The sequence below is a fragment of the Arvicanthis niloticus genome, chromosome 20, assembly GCF_011762505.2.
Source record: "Arvicanthis niloticus isolate mArvNil1 chromosome 20, mArvNil1.pat.X, whole genome shotgun sequence".
Classification (NCBI taxonomy): Eukaryota; Metazoa; Chordata; class Mammalia; order Rodentia; family Muridae; genus Arvicanthis; species Arvicanthis niloticus.
This window is the reverse complement of record NC_047677.1, coordinates 4,783,025-4,801,474: the sequence shown is the minus strand read 5'-3', so window position 1 is coordinate 4,801,474 and position 18,450 is coordinate 4,783,025. Positions and strand designations below refer to the sequence as shown.

General features: G+C 38.8%; 1 protein-coding gene across 2 annotated transcripts in view; it reads right to left on the bottom strand.

The window, feature by feature from the left end:
• The window catches only part of Man1a1 (mannosidase alpha class 1A member 1), a 173,489-nt gene that overhangs the window by 66,714 nt on the left and 88,325 nt on the right, over nt 1-18,450 (bottom strand). For both annotated transcript variants that reach the window (XM_034524436.2, XM_034524437.2), the window contains exon 6: nt 8,146-8,240. In XM_034524436.2, coding sequence (XP_034380327.1) covers nt 8,146-8,240 — 95 coding nt within the window. The remainder of the gene's footprint in view (nt 1-8,145; nt 8,241-18,450) is intronic.

Below are 18,450 nucleotides of genomic sequence, written 5' to 3'. Positions count from 1 at the left end.
TGGAAGTGGCTTTGCTTTTAAACAGTTACCCCAAAGTTCTTAATTAAATTTAATTAAAAATAACTTTCATTTTTCTCTCTGCTAGGATGGGTTAAAATTTGTTTTGACTCCACACTGAACTAAAAACAGGGGTGAGGGGGCGCACTATGAAAAAGGTACAGAACAAATACAATCTTTTAGAAAAAAATCAATATTTGGAATTAACTACTTTTTTTTTTAAAGCAACAAACTGCTTTGAGGTTAATAGAAAATTTTCATACAGACTAATGAAAACATATTAATCACAGACACAGAACACGCTCCCCTCTCTGCAAACACTGGGAATGGCTGCCGTATGGAACAGCTCTGAGACCCTTCTTTCTAACTGCTGCTGAGGTAAGACATTTCTCACCATAATGACTGCTTTCAGAGGCTGGTCTTGGACCTACAGCAGCAGCTTCTGAATCAGTCTGAACCTGGTTAGAAAAGCAGGTTATAGAATCTCACTAAAACCACAGACCCACAAGCCGGGCATCCTGGACACAGCACTTGAACAAGCTCTCCAAGCCACCACACACGTCGTGAAGTTTGAAAGGTTTGGTTCTACTAAAGTTGGAAGTTTAGGCACTCATTTTCTGGTATTTGTATATTTCAATAATTGAACTGGATGTACATGAATAGAGAAAAAAACTCCAAAGGTAACTGAGAGAGGAAACAAAGCCGAGTCCTCAACCTTAGCCGAGTCTTAGCATGCCTGCCCTTAAGCTCAGGGACCAAGTCAACTTCAAAAGATGGGACAGTGGATGATGGAGGCAGACTTAAAAAAAACTTTTTAAGTTATTCCGAAACTCTGGGGAAGTTGAGAACCACTGACATAAAGTGACCGAATTAGACAGTAGAATTAGAATAAGCTAATAATTAGGAAATTGGCCGATGTATTTATGGCTGAAACACGCACCTTATCAGAGATTCGATCTGTACTGCCATAATTAGGCAAGAGGTAGTGTGTTGTACCTCGGAAAAGAACATAATACTTATTGCCTCAAACTCACTTTAAATTAGCAATGTTAATAGGGACAGTGAAAAAATAAATAAGAATTTAGGTAATAAATTCAGCCTGGTCCTCATATACTAGACCTAAAGTAACAATTACTGGTGTAATCTCGTCTGATGACTAAGACAAGACAATTCATCCTTTTCAGAGAGAACAGTTAAGATGTAAAGGGGTGGCAGGACATGGATCTCTGGACTAGGGGAGTCTATTCCAGGGGTTCACTGAGATATTAGGAAGGGGAGAAAATACTAGTTGGGGCTAAGGGTTAATACCAAAAATTTAGGCTCCTCCCGCACCAAATTCCACCCTTTGGTGAATAACAGTATTTTTTTTTCTGCTTTGCATATGAAGGTACTTCTCCCCCCACCCCCCACCCCAAATTATAGGCATGTAGAAAAAGACAGAATACCTGGCCTTTCTGCAGGCAATTGTTCTTCAGTAAGTTCAGCTTGAAAGAATTAATATGCCCATTCAGTAGTTTTTGAAGTGCTATGTCCTTGTCTCCCTCACTTTATATGTACAGCGTCGTCCTCGGTGCTGAGAGTAAAGCTGTACGTTAGGAATCAGCCCAATGCGTGTTTCTTTCTTCCATGTGACTCTGCAGTATCTCTTTCATGCGTTGATTGGATTTCCACAAAAATCTTTTTGAGATCATCATCGTTACTGCTATTATCTTAGATTTAGTTATAAAAAGACAAACTCGAGCAAGTTAAGAAAATGGCCCAAGTTTCAAAGTCACAGGGGTAATGCCAATAAATACGAGTTTTCACTATCACCAAGGAGTAGCTAGCAAGAGGCTGCTGTTTTATTTTTTTTTCCCATTTGCCAGATTACTTTTATTTTACAAAATTGTCCCTGGTAAGGCAATTCTCAGCTTGGAGTTGTGATTTCTAAAAGAAAAAAAATAATCTTTAACTGGGAGAGTGCTTGCATGGTGTGCATGAAGCCCTACGTAAGATCCCAGCTCAGTAAGCAAGGTGTGCTGCTGCTGAGCTATGAGGAGCTAGGAGCATGGGAAGTTCAAGGTCACCCTTGGGTATAGGAGCAGTCTGAGGCCAGCTTCATACACGAAACGCTGTCTCAAATACAAGTGAAGAAGAATCCCTTTAAGGGGCTGATATATTAACTACTGCAATTAAGTATTCGAGGAAAGTGAGCTTGTTAATTAGAGACATCTATCTATCTATCTATCTATCTATCTATCTATCTATCTATCTATCTATCTATCTATCTATCTACCTATCTATTATTCAGAGTAAGGAATATGTGGTGCTCTTCAGATGATACCAAAGCTCTGACTATAGATTTACTGGTCCTATTTCTCAAATTAAAAGAAGAATGTCTGACTTGCATGGGAACACAGTTTTCAAAAGGACTACAGGATGGTCCAGGCGCTGAGGCTATGTATAATCCCTGCAAAGTCCCACTAAGAGAAAGAAAAATGGGCTCGGAGATGTACAACTCAACACACAGCCTTCCTGCCCAGAACAGTCCCTCCATTCCTTCTCAGAGAAAACCCTTTTACATATCTGAGTTCTGTGACAAGGTCAGGGGAAAGCTGGCCATTTCCTCGACCACTAGCTTATTGATTCCCCTCCCCTCTTGTCCGCCACTGGCTGCTGTGTGTTGTGCAAGACCACGCCTTGGTGTCAGGAGTTGTACTAAACACATCACTTTTAAGATCTTCAAGTAAGGTTGACTAGTATTTCCTGGAGAGTAAGAATGGCTAAGTGAATTAGATACAAACCTGGTATAACAAAACAGCCAATGGGGGAAAAGATAAACTCAAAAAAGAGGTCAACTTAGAATACTTAGAAAAACTCATTCTTCTGGAATCGATAGAACTTGTCTTTGAGTCCGGAAAGGATCTCTGGGACATGAATAAAGCATGAACTGTTAGAAGAAGCTCTGAGTCTATGGGCGTGCTTAGATCACTGGTGTAAAACACCACAGGATAACAAAGCAGCATGTTGTCTGGTAAGATACTAGAAAATCATTAAATCAGCTTGCTCTCTTTCGCTCCAAAAAAATGTTTATATTGATATTCTTAATGTTATTCCTATGAGGTTGAAGTATGAAACCGTATTCTGCCTCCTTTTAAAGACATAATGCATTTCTTTGGAGGCTAAAACTAGAAACTTTAAAACATGGTATTTTAAGTGTAGTAATGTTGAAATATACATACCAACTGCCAAGTAAAATCATAGTGAGACATTTTAAAAAACTTACAAAATTATTTAGGCGACTAAGTAGTTTCCTCTAGTTTGTCCATTGAAAACTGCCAATATGATGTATAAACATTTTTTACACCACTAAGTATTAGTAACTCAGAAAGCAGGTTATCAGCATTCACATAGGATAATATTTCTTTGTCAGTAAACATTAAGCTATGTATTATTCCTCATTAAGACCCTGTTTCAGGCAATGAGATTTATAATTTAATTATAAGCATATAAACCACAATGCAGCTCATAATACAGTATGTGCTTTGTCAGATAATTAAAATAGTAGGCACATAAAGTTTTACCAAAGCAGGGGGAAAACGGGTGAGGGAGCTGTGTATCATTCATCACCTTGCTGACTAATGAGACTCTAAGCAGAGAATAGTCAGGTCCCAGCGTATCCCTTGACGGTGAGCAATAAAAACCTGCACACTGCAGAGAGACCCACTAACTTAATATACCCACCCTGCAAGTGTTGGTTCAGAAAATCCACCAAGAGAAAGAAGTGATAATACAATATAGTTAAAACTAACTCATTTATCAAGAGAGACAGAATAATTATTAGGAATGCCCAGACTGTATGTCTGGTGATGGAAATGAATAATGGGCACATTAACTACATTATTTTAAATTAAGAACGCACTTTAGAAAACCAAAAATCTAATATAAGTCTCTTCTACATCTAAGTTTGAATTATGCCTAGAAATAAAGAAATGGCAAAATGCCTGATTTTGAAACCCACATAGGTGAGTTTTCTGTGGTAAGCTGGAGAAAAATAAATGCACAGAGTCCCTTGCTAATAGTAGTAACAAGATCAGACATCAAACCTTGACATTCTGTCATTAAAGAAACTAGGTTCTACAAAAATTTAATCTGCTAGCACAGCATTGGTTTTGTTTGGCAGGGACATTGGATAAGTTGTACAGCCTTTTTCTACAGGAGTACTAGGGAGGTAGGTATGTTAGTCTAGTCAACTCTGGTAACACTTAAGCTATCTAATGGCAACTAGCTCTGAAATCACAATTCCAACTAACTCACAACTTAAAATGCAGCTCTTGAATTAAGAATTTATGGCAGGTGCAAGAAAAGCACCCAGCTCCTCTCCCCTATACAGTTTGGGACAGAATTCCCAAGATAGCACATATGCAAATTAGGTTCTCTACATATTTTTCAGCTTACGTAAATAATGAAATCCAATTTTGCCTATTGGTATTTTGGCTCCAAATATATAAACCTTCCCAATTCAGAATGCTGCTTGTTTTAAAATTCAACCCAGTAAGCAGTTATCTCTGCTTGGCAAAACTATCCTATATTTATAAATTACAAATGTGAGCTTACAACACCACACGCAAAATACATATTCTGCTTTAACAACCAGGCTGTGGCTCCTGAGGGAATGGGTCTGCCTGTCAACCTCTTCAGTAAAATCAAGTGAACAGAAGTAGAAAATCTTCCCAAGACTTAGAACGGAACAACAGCGCAGCAGAGACACAAAGAAATGCTTATTTATTTATTTATTTATTTGGTGAAGAAGAAGCAAAGAAACCACTTATCTTTAGGTGATAACTTGGATATTAGAGAAATATGCACAAGTAATAGCACCAAATTTACATGTTTTGTGGATGTTGGCAAAGAACAGTGTTCTTACTTTCATAATTGAGAAGGAAGTGCTATATTATAACAACAGAGCTACCTGGTAAATACTTTCCTTTAACAGAGTTCTTGCTGAGTTTCAAAGCCAGTGAGCAGTAAGTACCCATTCTATTCTACAAACCATCCCCAACCTCTCTCCACTGGCCCTTCCCCGTCTGCATACCTTGGGCACAAAGTCTACAAGTGTTCTCTTGGTTTGAGAAGATACTTGAGAAAATAGGATCTTGCTGCACCAAATTCTTCGTTTCTCCTTTAAAACATTTACTAGTGACAGCCTTCAATGGTTAGAAAAGCTCTATGCCAGCTGTCCCCTTTCTTTGGACCTCACTGTGAAAATACAGACTCAAAGGAAATAGCACACTCATAAAATAACAGCAACCAAACCATGTGCAAGCATGCTGTAGGCATATTCCAAGTGTCATTTCCCCCCATTGGGAAAAATTATAGGAGGTTAACTCAAGTTTTTCAGGTGGAAAAAGACTGGGTCCAATTAATGTGCTTAACTAGACAGATGAGCACCGAGAATCCTACTATACTTTTGCCAATGCTTATTTTGTAGATTTGCAGCATGTCGTTGCTGTTTGGTAAACAGGAATGAGAATGGATAAAACATTTAGTAGTGAAAACAGCAACAAGACTCATCTAAGTTGGCAAAACACCAAAACACCAACAACAAAAAAGATGTTCCTATCAGCTGCCAGATGATTACATAATTTCCCTTATTATAAAAGAAAACATTGGAAATACATAAATAAATACAATCCCTTTTTGTTTTTGTTTTTAAAAGAAAGCCATATACAATTGTTTTATAAACTTCGAAGCAATGCCCTAATACAAAATATTGTTCAAAATATGAATGGTCTTATAAAAAATCTGAATGTCCCAGTTAAATAATCTTTGACTACCGTGGGCACGCACATTTGTGCGTTCATTTACACACACACACACACACACACACACACACACACACACACTTCAAGATTTAAATAGCATTTTCCTTCGTGTACTGAAAAATATTTCTGTAGTACACTAAAGATTTCATTAAGAAAATCTACTTCCCTAATTAGAAAGAAAAACACAGAACAGAGTAAAGTTAATAATATTTACAATTATTTCACAACCAATTAAATATTATACTACCCAGTTCAATATATGCAAAGATAGGTTCATCTTTTCCCCCTGGTTTTTGGAAGTCTTTGTTCAACAGTGGTGAGCCTCAGCGTTGGCTCCAGTGAGTCTTGGAGTAAAAGTTAGAGCCATTGTCTACTCTAGGATCTTAATCTGAGCCTTCAGGTCTGAGGTGTAGTTGCATGGTAAGTTAGGGTTTTGGAGACTGAGTATCATTTGGTTTTCTAAGGAGTGTCCATTTTATCAGAAAAGGTCCAGGTTGATTGAAATCTTAGTCCGTTAACCAGGGAAGGATCACCGAAGACTACTGAACTAGCCTGCCTTGCGGTTTATAAAACAAGCCGGTAGAATTTACAGAGATTGCTCAAACCAAAACCTTGAAGAAGCTAGAGAAACTGCAGAAGCAAGTCTCCTGGAAAGCAGTTACCATACTGCTGTGCTTCTATCAGCTTCCTCGGTGGGCAGGAGGAGGAGACGTGAGCTAACTGTAAACTGGTTTTTTCTTACCAGATGCTATGGGAGGTAAGGAAACACTATCTTGGTTAGAATGTCACCTACAAATACCAAGTTTGAGGATCTGAGAGGTAAGAGACAGTCTACAGGAGCCAAATATTTGTATCAAAAAAAAAAAAAAAAAAAAAACCAAGCTCTTGCAGGCCAACCTTGGAGGCAGACTTGCCTTGAGATCCTACAGAATATGGAAATGCAAGCTCACAGATACAGGCTCAGGAGCACTGAGGGGGAAAACAAATCCTGAGATATAACACTATTTGGTAGAGAAACTAGCTCAATTTAATACAGGCCTATAGTGTGACTCCTCTGTCTTTCTGCCTCAACATGCCCAACCTGCCCCAGAGAGGCACACAGATTCACTTATCAACAAGTTAAACGTCATTTCAAGGCTTATATAGGTAATTTCTAAATGAAAACGAAACTGAATCATGAAGTTTGGGTTTTTTTTTTTTTTTTTCACTATAGGAAAAAAGAAAATTTTCTGTGGTTTTTCATGACTGACTTGGGGGATACAATGTCACTGTCACTAAAGTAATTATGTGTTCTAGCTTTTTCAGACCATTCTGTGGCTTCCTGTAGTGTTTCTAAGGTAAGTAGAACATTTCTGTGGACTTGTATCACTGTGTACATAAACATCTTGGTACACATGCTAGCACTATTATTTATTATTTGGCCTGAGAGATTCTCATCTTTCTGTGACTATAGTTCCCCATAAACAAAGAGGAGAACCAATTGGGGGGACTATACTGAGCTCTTCACCTGTAAAAAACCTATCATAGTTTATGTTGATCATGATAGTAATCATTACCATCATATATTGGCCCAAAAGGCTCCTATGCTATCAGTAACTTATGGGTAGAACTTATGGGTGTTAAGAAGAAAAGCTCAAAACAAAATTATTTAATTGATGAACTACTAAAACTGCAATAAAAACTCAACTCACTCCCTTGGGAAGCACGAGGAAGTATTTGGCTGACCTGTTTGTTTGTTTGTCTGTTTTTATTTGTTTGTTATCAATTGAGACACTGGTGGTCCTTAAAGTCTTAGCTTGCCAGTTTTCTCTATGCAAAGGGGCTAGTCGATCTGTCAATAGACAAGCCCCATATGCTTTTTACAACTGTAGACCTGGAAGTCTTGGCCGCTCCCAACCTCAGATAGTCAGGTATGTCAGCATTTAAAAAAAATAAGTTCTGATTAGTGTTATTCCTCTGTAGCATCTCCGTCTCCAATGGTTTAAACAACTATCAGAGTAAGCAACCCTAGGGATCTGTTTAAACGAAATGCTTTCCCGATGCCTAAAAGGATGAGGTGCTCTTGGTATTTAGAATGGGATAGTACCAGTAATACGAGAGCACTATAAAACAGAGAAAACTTTAGCTCAAATATGCTTCACGTGATTCTGTTACGACTATGTTAGCTCACGGCAGCAGCCCATCTGAGGCCACAGAACCTGGAAGGGCTAAGAGCTTCCCACGCTGTTCTAAGATACTCAACTGAGGTCCCCTGTCAGCATCGTACGTGTAATTAACCATCTCCTGAGGCCACAATCTCAGATACTCCACCGTAAAGTACGTTGTTGAAAATGAAGACGTTTACCTTTTCATATTCAGCAATGCCCAAGGTATTCCAGAGGGAGTATGAAATGCAGGTAGCAATTTTACCCCAAGTTCCACTGCCTTCTTTCGAAATATCTGAAAAGTTAAACAATTAAGTAAGCTACTATTGCAAGTAAAACATCAATGCTCTCCACTATTATCCATATTTAGTACTTTACTTTGTGATTCTGTCTAAAACAACAAGTAGTAGACTATGACCTGGTCCAGAGGTAGTGATGGGGTTCTAATGTCCAACTCTGGTTATACCTTAGTATGATGAAAGAGTGAAGCAGCACAATTCAGACATATGGGTCTTATTTCCTTGTTCTTAATTGCTGGTTTGATTCTGCTGTTGCAGGCATTTGAAAGCATCATAGAAAATTCAGGTAATTTCTACATGCAGACCAGGAGATGAGTTCACTGTTTTTGAACGACATTTCTAAGCTTGAAAAAGTAAGAGGTTTATCCTAGGTACATTCACTTAGTGGGGCACAGAGAAAAAAGAAGATTTAGAAAGAGATAATGTATACAGTATCAAGCCCTTGCAGTTTCAGCTTTCTACGATATTAAATGAAATAGGTAAAAGTTAAGTTGGGTACAGATTCTGTCCAGGCTGTGGTAGGAAGATTCACATAAATACAGAGAACACAGATAATAAGCGTCAGGTAGATTCTCTTGTGGAGATGGTCTTTAGGTGAATGACTATAACACCAAGCCTGGGGCTAAGAAAAGACTGGAGAGAGCAGAAAAGTCAGGAGTGAGCATGCTCTTCCCCTTAGGGATCAGCCTAACACAGATAGATGGATGAGGAACCTGCAAGACAAAGTGTCCTGTCTGACCACATGAGCACACGGGCAGATAGAGCAGTGTCCACAGTCTAGGTCAAAATCATGAATAATCTTCAATGTGAGAGTAAGAATTTGTTGTTGTTAAATTAAAACAATGAAGTGTTTGGAAGAAAATATCATTGGGCTGAACTGTGCTTTTGGGGAGAGTGAGCAGATGACATCTGTTCAGCCAGTAGTTCAAATCAATGTACAGGCATAGTCATTCAAGGAAGGACACACCTTCCGTGTAACAGCTATGGCACCACACTGGTACTTTGTCCCCTCACCTTCAAACTGTATGACTTAGTCTGGTGTACTGTTCCCTTCTACTTTTTCCTCAAAGATGGAAAAGGCTGGACAAAGAGAACAAAGGATTATGCGAATGTCCTTCTTCTACCAATGGGTGAGCACTGCCTACAGGGCTTGTCAAGGAAGTCCTCTGTGTTCTTCCCCAGAGAGGATGACTCCTCACAACTCCTATTCTAAGACCTGAGCCTCACCAAAGAGGAACCTAAAGACTTAAGCTCCACAAAGGACAGTGACCCAGAAATGCTAACATAAAGACCACCATATAAACTCTACTCTTTTGGAATCTAAGTCTCATTTAATAATGAAAGTTAGAAAAGAAGGAGTTTCAAATGAAAACTCTGGCAAATCAACTGAGGTTAAACTGATACACTGTATAAAAACAAAGACACATGTATTTGCAGCATACAGAAAGAAAAAAATAGAGGTCATTTCTGCCACAAATGATCAACTATCATGAAAAGAGACAATTCCTTGCCATAATAGTGCAGGGAAAGAAGAGAATAACAATAATAAAATAGATCCATGGATTCATTCTTCCTCCCCATTCTTTGTTTTAGCCTGAGAATTCCAGGCTGTCTTCTATGGTAAGGATTTACGCTACCACTGCCCAGCCATCTGTGGACTTTCTGGTTTTCACCCAACTTTTAAAACTGTTAATTAACTCCTTTTCAAGACAGTTACATAAGACAGAAGTCAAACTATGCAATTAAAACACCATCTTGGATATAAGCATATGGCCTGTGAGCTAACGGCTCAGGCTTTGAAGGCACAATGCCTGTGTTTGAGTCTCTGCAGTACTGCTTCAAGTTGATTCATCTTGGCCCCATTGCTTAATCGCTCTGAGCCCAAGATTTCTTGCCTAGAAAATGCAGATAACAGCAGCATTTGCTTTCGGAAAGCTGTGGAAAGGCATAAACAAGTTATTATATTTATGAATCTTAGGTTAAATAGTGCTCTCTCTATGGGTTAGGTGTAGTTTTGATGATCATAATAACACAGATCCTCAAGGAGGTACCATAGTTACTGTTTGAGGCTGTTTCTTTAGATAAAACTGCTTTGCTCAGAATTATGCTTTCCCACCTCCATGGCTCAATTATGAGCTGAAGACCTGCATCTCTGGTTCTCGTCACCTGGCCACATGACAACCATGCTCTTCCCATCCTTTTCTCTGACTCATTAGAACACATCATGATGTGGGTATCTTGCTGCTTTCTGAACTTAATCTGTCCCACACTGAGTTAATAATTGAATATCCCAGATAAACTTCCCTGGTTCCATCACTGATGATGTTTAGTGAGTCCCTTGGACTCGCTATCTGATTTATCAACCTTGAGTCACCAGAAGGTGAACCAGGGTTAATTCTGAAGTGGGCCTGTGCACAGCTTCCTTGAAGATGAGTATAGTCCATGTTCTCACCACCAGGTAAAACAAAATGGATGATTAAAAAAAGTCTTCCTACCTTAGCCATCAGGTTTTCTCATTTCCATTAAACTGTATAATTTTTAACATTTTTTGCTTAAGAAACCATAATGATTTTGGCTGCTCTACTAATCTTTTAAACAATGCCAGTGAGGGAATCAGGCCTGTCTATCATCTTTGTTTTCTCAAAGGTTGCTCTGGCTGTCTCTTGTGAGACTTCATAGTCTCAAATTTTGTTCAGAGTCTGTCACTGTTAGCATCTTTATTTAGGCAGTTCTCTCATTTCACTGCATCCTTTGAGCCCATCAAATCTATTCATTCTTTAAGGCTCAAGCCGATTCTCACTCTAAGATCTTTGCGGTCCTGAAATGCCAACTCTGACAGCCTGTACCACACAATGCAGTGTTTGCAAAGGCCTGATATGGATTGCTAAATGTTTTCTTGTACTTTCATGTTACCTAATAATTTTCTTTTCTTTCTGAAAGTAGAGGGATTTCAATTTCCCTTCACCCTTTGTTTTATAGGCAGTCAAGATGAATCATTTTGCATTTAAATTTGTTGATATCAGCACAGTATTCATATGACCAGTATAAAGGAAGATAATATTGTTCTGAGTTGAGAATAGGGAAGTGGTGACTTGCCAGTTCAGATCCTGACCTTCATGGTGTCTGCTTCCTGCAAGCTCAGCTTATTCTCATCTTTGGGAACCATCCTTCTTAAGAGAGTTTTCCAAACATCTCCTCCCAAAGTTGTCCCTCTTCCTCCTTCCGTGTTTACCTCATTACTCTCTACGCTTCCAGCATCACTGTATAAACCATGTTATAATGACTTATTTGTTTCCTTGATTGACATTTTGACAACCCCACAGATATCAGCATATGAAGAGCATGGGCTAAAACAGGAAACACACACACACACACACACACACCATACAACAACAACACCCCAGCAACACAGGAGCTGGAATTAAAAAGAAAGTGCCCATTTAATAAGCGAATGAATAAATCAAACATTGATTTAATGCCTGAGGCACAGTGATAAGATACCACTGATTGTGCAGTGTTTGCAAGTGGTTCAGGGCATTCCACACGTTTGTTATTGTCATCAAGTAATTATCTCAGGAATTCTGGAGTCTCAAGACTGAATGTAATTAGGGGAAAATTATAAAACAGTTTTGTAGATAAACACTAATTATCCCATTGATGCTTTAAGTAATAAGTGATAATTTTCAACTGTCATTGCTATTTGCTGTTATTTAAGTTTTTTAATTTAAAATTTATTTTCTTGTGCATAGGTGTTTTGTTTATATTTTGTATGTATATCACATGTGTGTAGTGTTTTTGGAAGCTAGAAGAAGATGTCAGATCTGCCTGGAATCGGAATTATAGACAATTGTGGGTTGCCATGTGGATGCTGGGAATCAAAGCTAGGTCCTCTGGAAGAACAACCAGTGCTATTTACTGCTGACTCATCTCTCTAGTCTCCTGTTATTCAAAGAAAAGGTACTTGAAAGAGAAATCCACACTCTAAAAGAGAGTATCTTTCTCCCTGCCATGATGTGCAGGTAATAAAACTGGCTTATAAAATTAACACTGGTAAAAAAGTGAAGGAGACACACCACAAATCAGTCTAAAGGGCAATTAAGCTTTAAGTGGTCCATCTTGGATGATGTGCTGAACATCAAATTATTCCAAAAGCACAGTAGAAGGAACACTGGTGTCCCTTCAAGGGGCACGGCGTGACAGCAGGAAGAGGGATGGTTGCAAGCACCTGTCCTCCAGGGCTGATCTTGATCCTTGTGTCAAACTTGGGGGCAACTGTCTGGCTTGGTTTCTCCAGTATAATCAAGAGAGTTGGCAATTTTTGTTTTTGCTTTATCACTGGGAAAAGATATCACATAGAAGTCACAAAATGAGATCTGAAGGGTACTTGACCATATGTATATGTGTATGTAAATAAAAAAATGAAACTTAATGGCAAGTTTTAAAAACAGGGTCTGCTAAAGTACCACCCAATTCTGAATCAATCTTGGATTCCAAGGCTTGTTGGCCTTAAACTTGTCAGGGAAAATTTAAATTGAGAGGGTAAGATTAGAGCTCATGAAATGTAACTGCTTCTAGCCGAGGACTTTCTATTCCCTCCCCCATTTCCTTTCCTAAAGGCCACTAAAAGAGAACAGTTTTTAATAACTACCCATCAGGTGAAGACGGGCAGATATTTTATGACCCAACAAGAGTTTTCAAAAGCGTTTTCCGTTACAAAGATGCTGGCTACCTTCATGGCAAAAGTCAAAACTAATAGAATTTGCCAAAAGAAGGGCATCAATATGATGAAATGGCTTCTCAAGTAACCTTTCATGCGTGTAACCCACAAACATCTTTAAATAAGAACTTTAATGGCCCAAAGCTAAGGATCTCAGAACAAGCACATCCAAACTTTTCATTATGTTTAAGTAACATCATAGTCTCACTGAGTTTTGGCTCAATGTTTTAAAAACTTAAAAAGTTAAACCCTATCAAGTAAAACATTAATCTCTTTACTCTAGCCTTACAGATGGGATCAGACAAGGCTGTAAGCAAGATGTATTGCTCTCCTTCTCTTTCTAGTTTACAGTTCCCCGAAGAACAGTTCAAGAGTAATATACACCCCAGAGCAAAAAGTAAGGGAAGACAAAATGAATAAGAACAGAAGGTGGCGGAAGGGAACATTTTCACTCCGACATGCTACATTCTGAAACACACACTCGATATCAAGGCCTTAAAAATCTTAAAATTCTCACACTGAAAACTTCACTGTCAAAAAAAATCAAACACTCATTCTCCATTAGGCTAAACAGATGTAAAAGGTGTCATCATATCTATGATAAATATCTTGCAGAAAATAAGTGAACTGATACATCATTAAATGAGGTGATTAACTTGCACAGAAAACAAGCCAAATTTAGACACTAAACAAACATGTACTACCAAGACACTCAAATTTTGTTTTTCCTTTTTTTATTTAGGGCTACATTTTGAAAGGTTTAAATATTACAATCAAGATACATAGGAGAGAGAATTCGGCAGAACTTAAAACTCAATGTCATCAGAAGTCATTGACCTCCATAAGGGCAAAGACCTTCTATTCAGCTTAAAGGCTGGTTTGCTCACAACTATATCACTGTGCAGCCGCTCCTACATCTCTGATTGATGCCATTCTTTTGCTTTGAGAACTGTATGTATGGTGCGCATGTGTATATACATGTTCACATGTGGATCTGTAAGTTCGCATGTGTGTCTGTGCACGTGTGGGTGTGTGTGGCTGTGTATATGCAGGCCAGAGGATGGTGTTGCTATTTTTATTGTTCTCCATTTAATTTTGTTTTAAACACTTTAAAAAAAAAAAAGGTGTGTGTGTGTGTGTGTGTGTGTGTGTGTGTGTGTGTGTGCAGGTGCCTGTGCATGTGTATCACGGCATGTATGAGAGAGGAGATCAGACCACAGCCTATGGCAGTGAGTTCTCCTCTTCTACCTTGTAGGTTTCAGAGATCGAACTCAGAAATTCAAGCTTGATGGCGGGGCCCGTACCTGATAATGTAGCCAATGTTGCTCTTCAATTAATCTATGTGGCTAAGTCTTAGCAATTCAGATAGCTTGTCATGTTGCCTGGGAATCCTCTGTATTTGCCTCATGGGCTCTGAGATAAAAAGGAGGCCACCACACCTATCTAGCTTTTATGTGGCTGCTGGGGCGCTGAACTCTAGGCTACACTTGGATGGTATATTTGCCCTGTAAACGGCTTATCTACTGAGCCACCGCCCCAGCCCTCTTGTAACTATGTGACCCAGAGGGACGATACCACATGTGTCCTACCATATGTTTCTCATTCTGTGTCTTTCCTTTAGTTGATCAAAACCTAAAGCTGGAAGATTATTTAAACTAAAGGTTTGAATGTATTTATTGAACTATATTATAATTCCATTTAAAAATCCTAACTGCCTTTGTCAACTTTTCTGTTATGCGTCCCCGTGATTTTTCCATGTGACAATTCAACTTTTAGCCTTAAAATAATTAAAGAGTGTTGTTCATTTTCCTGAAAAATTAAAGAATTAATATACTTCAACTTTTCATAGAAATGGTGTGAATGCTATTCTGCCCATAGCCATGGGTTACAGCCAAAGAGAACCCATTAGAATCCCTTAGACCTCATGGTTGTTATGTATGAAAGTACAAAGTTTTATACCAATGCAGGTGTGTTAGTGAATAGGCATTTTAGGTTTGCCTACCTTTTAGATTCCTTTAGTACTGGGGAGCAAATCCAAGGCATTGTGCATGCTAGGCAAGCACTCTACCAGTGAGCTATTTCCTTAACCTGATCTAGAAAAAAAATGTTTTTCATAAAATATTTAATAGCTAGTGAAGTTTTTTTTTAAAAAGTTGCGTTTATTCTTTCTGTAGTCAAAATGAATAAATGTTGATAAATGAATAAAATTGAATTTGATATTGATTTTTTTTTCCCTGAGAGAGGATGATTTCATTGCCTATTCATTGCCTAGCACTTAAATGGGGAGAATTTAAAGTCAGAGGGCAAGGTGAAGAAGAGGTGAAGTATTGGTGAGAATTCTAGCTTCGGTTCAAGGTCAGGCAAGCTTCCACTGCAGCACATGGGGGGTACCCCCTGCTGCCTCCTCCTGTACCTAGTCCTGTGGGTGCCCTGAGTGTCCCATGTCAAGGTTGCCTGGTAGTAGACATGCTGACCTGGGAAGCAGATGCTCCGGGCTGTAGTTCAGAATTTGCTAGTCCCCATTCAATCAGAATGAAGAGAGGCCAGTTTGCTGCCTTTCTCTTGTTGTGTTGTAAAACAAGGACAGTGGAAAAGAACTTTGTTTCAGTGGAAAGAGGATTTTGTTGTTGTTGTTGCTGCTGCTGCTGCTGCTGCTGCTGCTGCTACAATATGATGCTACATAGTGCATCATTTTGAGATACAGTAAGCACATACCCCGACCACTGATGTGGTGAGGACTATTAAGAGAGATAGTATAAAAGTAAAACAAGATCCTCCATCCCATGAAATTGAAAAGCAGGGAGGTAAGGCTGGTGATGATTTAAACAAAATCATGTAAGCATAATTTTGTATACAGCACAAGATATAATGCAAACCGCAATATAGGACAGGAATAAATGAAATAGTACAGACTTTACTGTGGAAATGAAAGAGGGTTGGGGGCCTTGGGATGGATATATATATATATATATATATGCGTATGCATATGGAGACATGAAGCTTAGTGCACAGGCAGCTGCACCATTCAACTTGGGCTGGATATGCACTTGTTTGCAGACATCTTTGGGTTTATGTGGAGGATATGTGATAGGCAGTGGAGGGAAGGCTCACACAGTTCATCATGCTATGGAACATACAGAGAATGAGTAACAAGTCAGAAAGGAACAGATTAGGTAAAACGAGTCAATGCCCTTTAATTAAGATAGGGAAGTCAATGAGTGGTTAAAGGAAGACGTTAGGTGTCTTGGAAGTTCATGTTCTACCTCAGGGTCTCCTAGTTACAGCAAGTAGATGTCTAGCTCATTGGGGTTGAGAGCGGGCAACAAGAAAGTAAGCTGCTTTTCTAACTAGCTATGGGCCTTTTCTGAATCAAACATACATTGATGATATACCAAGAAAATTCTTGGGTATCTGATAGAAGTGAAACCTTGAGAAATAATCCAGTTCCTTTAGTGTGTGTGTGTGTGTGTGTGTGTGTGTGTGTGTGTGTGTGTGTATGACACATGTATATGGGTATGCATGGTGGGCTCTCCTCTTCCACCTTTATGTGGGTTCTGAAGATTAAACTTGGGTTCTCAGGACATGTGGGAAGTGCCTTTATTCTTTGAGTCATCTCACTGCCCCCCAGTTAGGATCCTATAAAGAAGCATTTACTTAAAATAAGACCTGGAAGGAAACCACATGATGAATATTATCTATCCTTCAAATTCATATTCAATATAGAACCTGCAAATGTATAGAGAAGGCAAAAGAACTATCCAGGTTTTAATATTACTATGTGAACTTTACATTGCATTGTATTAGACTTTCTTCTCCCCCAAATCCTTTCTAGAGCAATAAAGAGTACACAGTGAAGAGAACGATAACATTGGCACTAGAAACAAAGTCATTATGCAGCTTCTAAAGACGGGCTGTCAAGTTGCTCATTCCATCTCTATTGAGGTTTCAAAGATGGGCAAATCACCAACATGGTTTGGGAAAATACACTGTATACAAGGAATTGTGTTTAATATTTTTCAAGCATGCCAAACAGTTACTGGCATACTTAAAATATATATTTTATATCAAAAGAAAACACCTTTGTTTAAAGACATGTAATGCCTACTACAACAACAGACAGCAACAAACTTCGTATTTTATCTACTGATAACTTCTAATATATTTGTGGAATCCACCCTATACAGATTATTACCTGATGCATTAGCATGGAAACGCCAACTGGTCTATTTGCCAATGCTTTTACAGTAGACATCACAAGCTATTTGAAATATAGGGCTTAAATCTGGGCTTGTAAATACTTATTTGATAAAATGAGATAGAAAACCAAGAAACTCATCTCTGCAGTTCCTGACACTTTTGAGTTATGAGGCATTCCACGCCAGTGAATTTTTCCAGTTAACTGAACCTCACCTTTTTATTTGTATCAGTTTTAAAAGCCAGTCCCTTTGATTTAATGAGACATGCAGTGATCCCTCCTTGGTGACTCAGCATCACGGTCCTCTTTAGATCCTAAGGTCGGATCGGGATCAGGTGATGTAGTTTTCTCCCCTGAATGGTCTGTATTAGCCTTAACACTCATCTAAACCCTTTGGTGCCTCAGTTTCTAAGTATGTGGATGGGGAATCACTTTCCCAAGTCATATGATGGCTGTGATTAAATGCACGAGAGCTTTTTAAAGAGCAATAACAGTTACCGTCACCTTCCTTTGCTGTACGATAGTGGTTCCCTTAGGAATCATAGAAGGGTTTTAGGCTTTCTGTACACACACTAAATGGTCCAAAAACTGCTGAGCTTTTCTGTCTGTTTTCGATGGCCCTCCTCATTCTTCCTGCTATTAACTATCAATTCATTGCGATAAAGACTTCTCATGTATTTATTTGCTCTCCTTTGGGTTGCAGATTTCTTCTGTGAACAGTTGCCTGCATGAGGGTCTGGGGATAAGGCAATTGTCTCTTTTGTGTCTCCTTTATACTGAAGGGCATAAGCTTCAGAACATGTCAGATTCTGAGCACATGCCACAAGTTGAACTATTAATTTGGTAGGCATAAAAGACAATGAATTACTGTTCTTAATTGTACTAACAGTGAAATTTTCTAAGCTAAATGTCTATGCACATATAGATTTTGCTTGATTTGTGTTTGTATGTAAAGGTATGTTTGTGCGCATGTGAATGGAGACAGACATGTATGTGCATGTATATAGGTAAATGGTCAAGGCTGGTGTCTACTTCAGCTGCTTTCTAGCTTATGTTTTTATGATGAAGTCTCTTGCTAAACCTGGAGCTCAGCAAGTTTGTCTAAGCTGGCTGGACAGCAAGCTCCCTCGCCAGCACTGGAAGTATAGGAGTGTGCTGTCACTGCTAATTTTTGACATGGTTCTGAGAACTATAGCTCAGGACCTCATGCTTGTGCCCACGGCACTTTACCAAATGAAGCAGCTCCCTTGTCTACCATTACTTCTTAAAATGCGTAGCATGAAGTTACTCATGT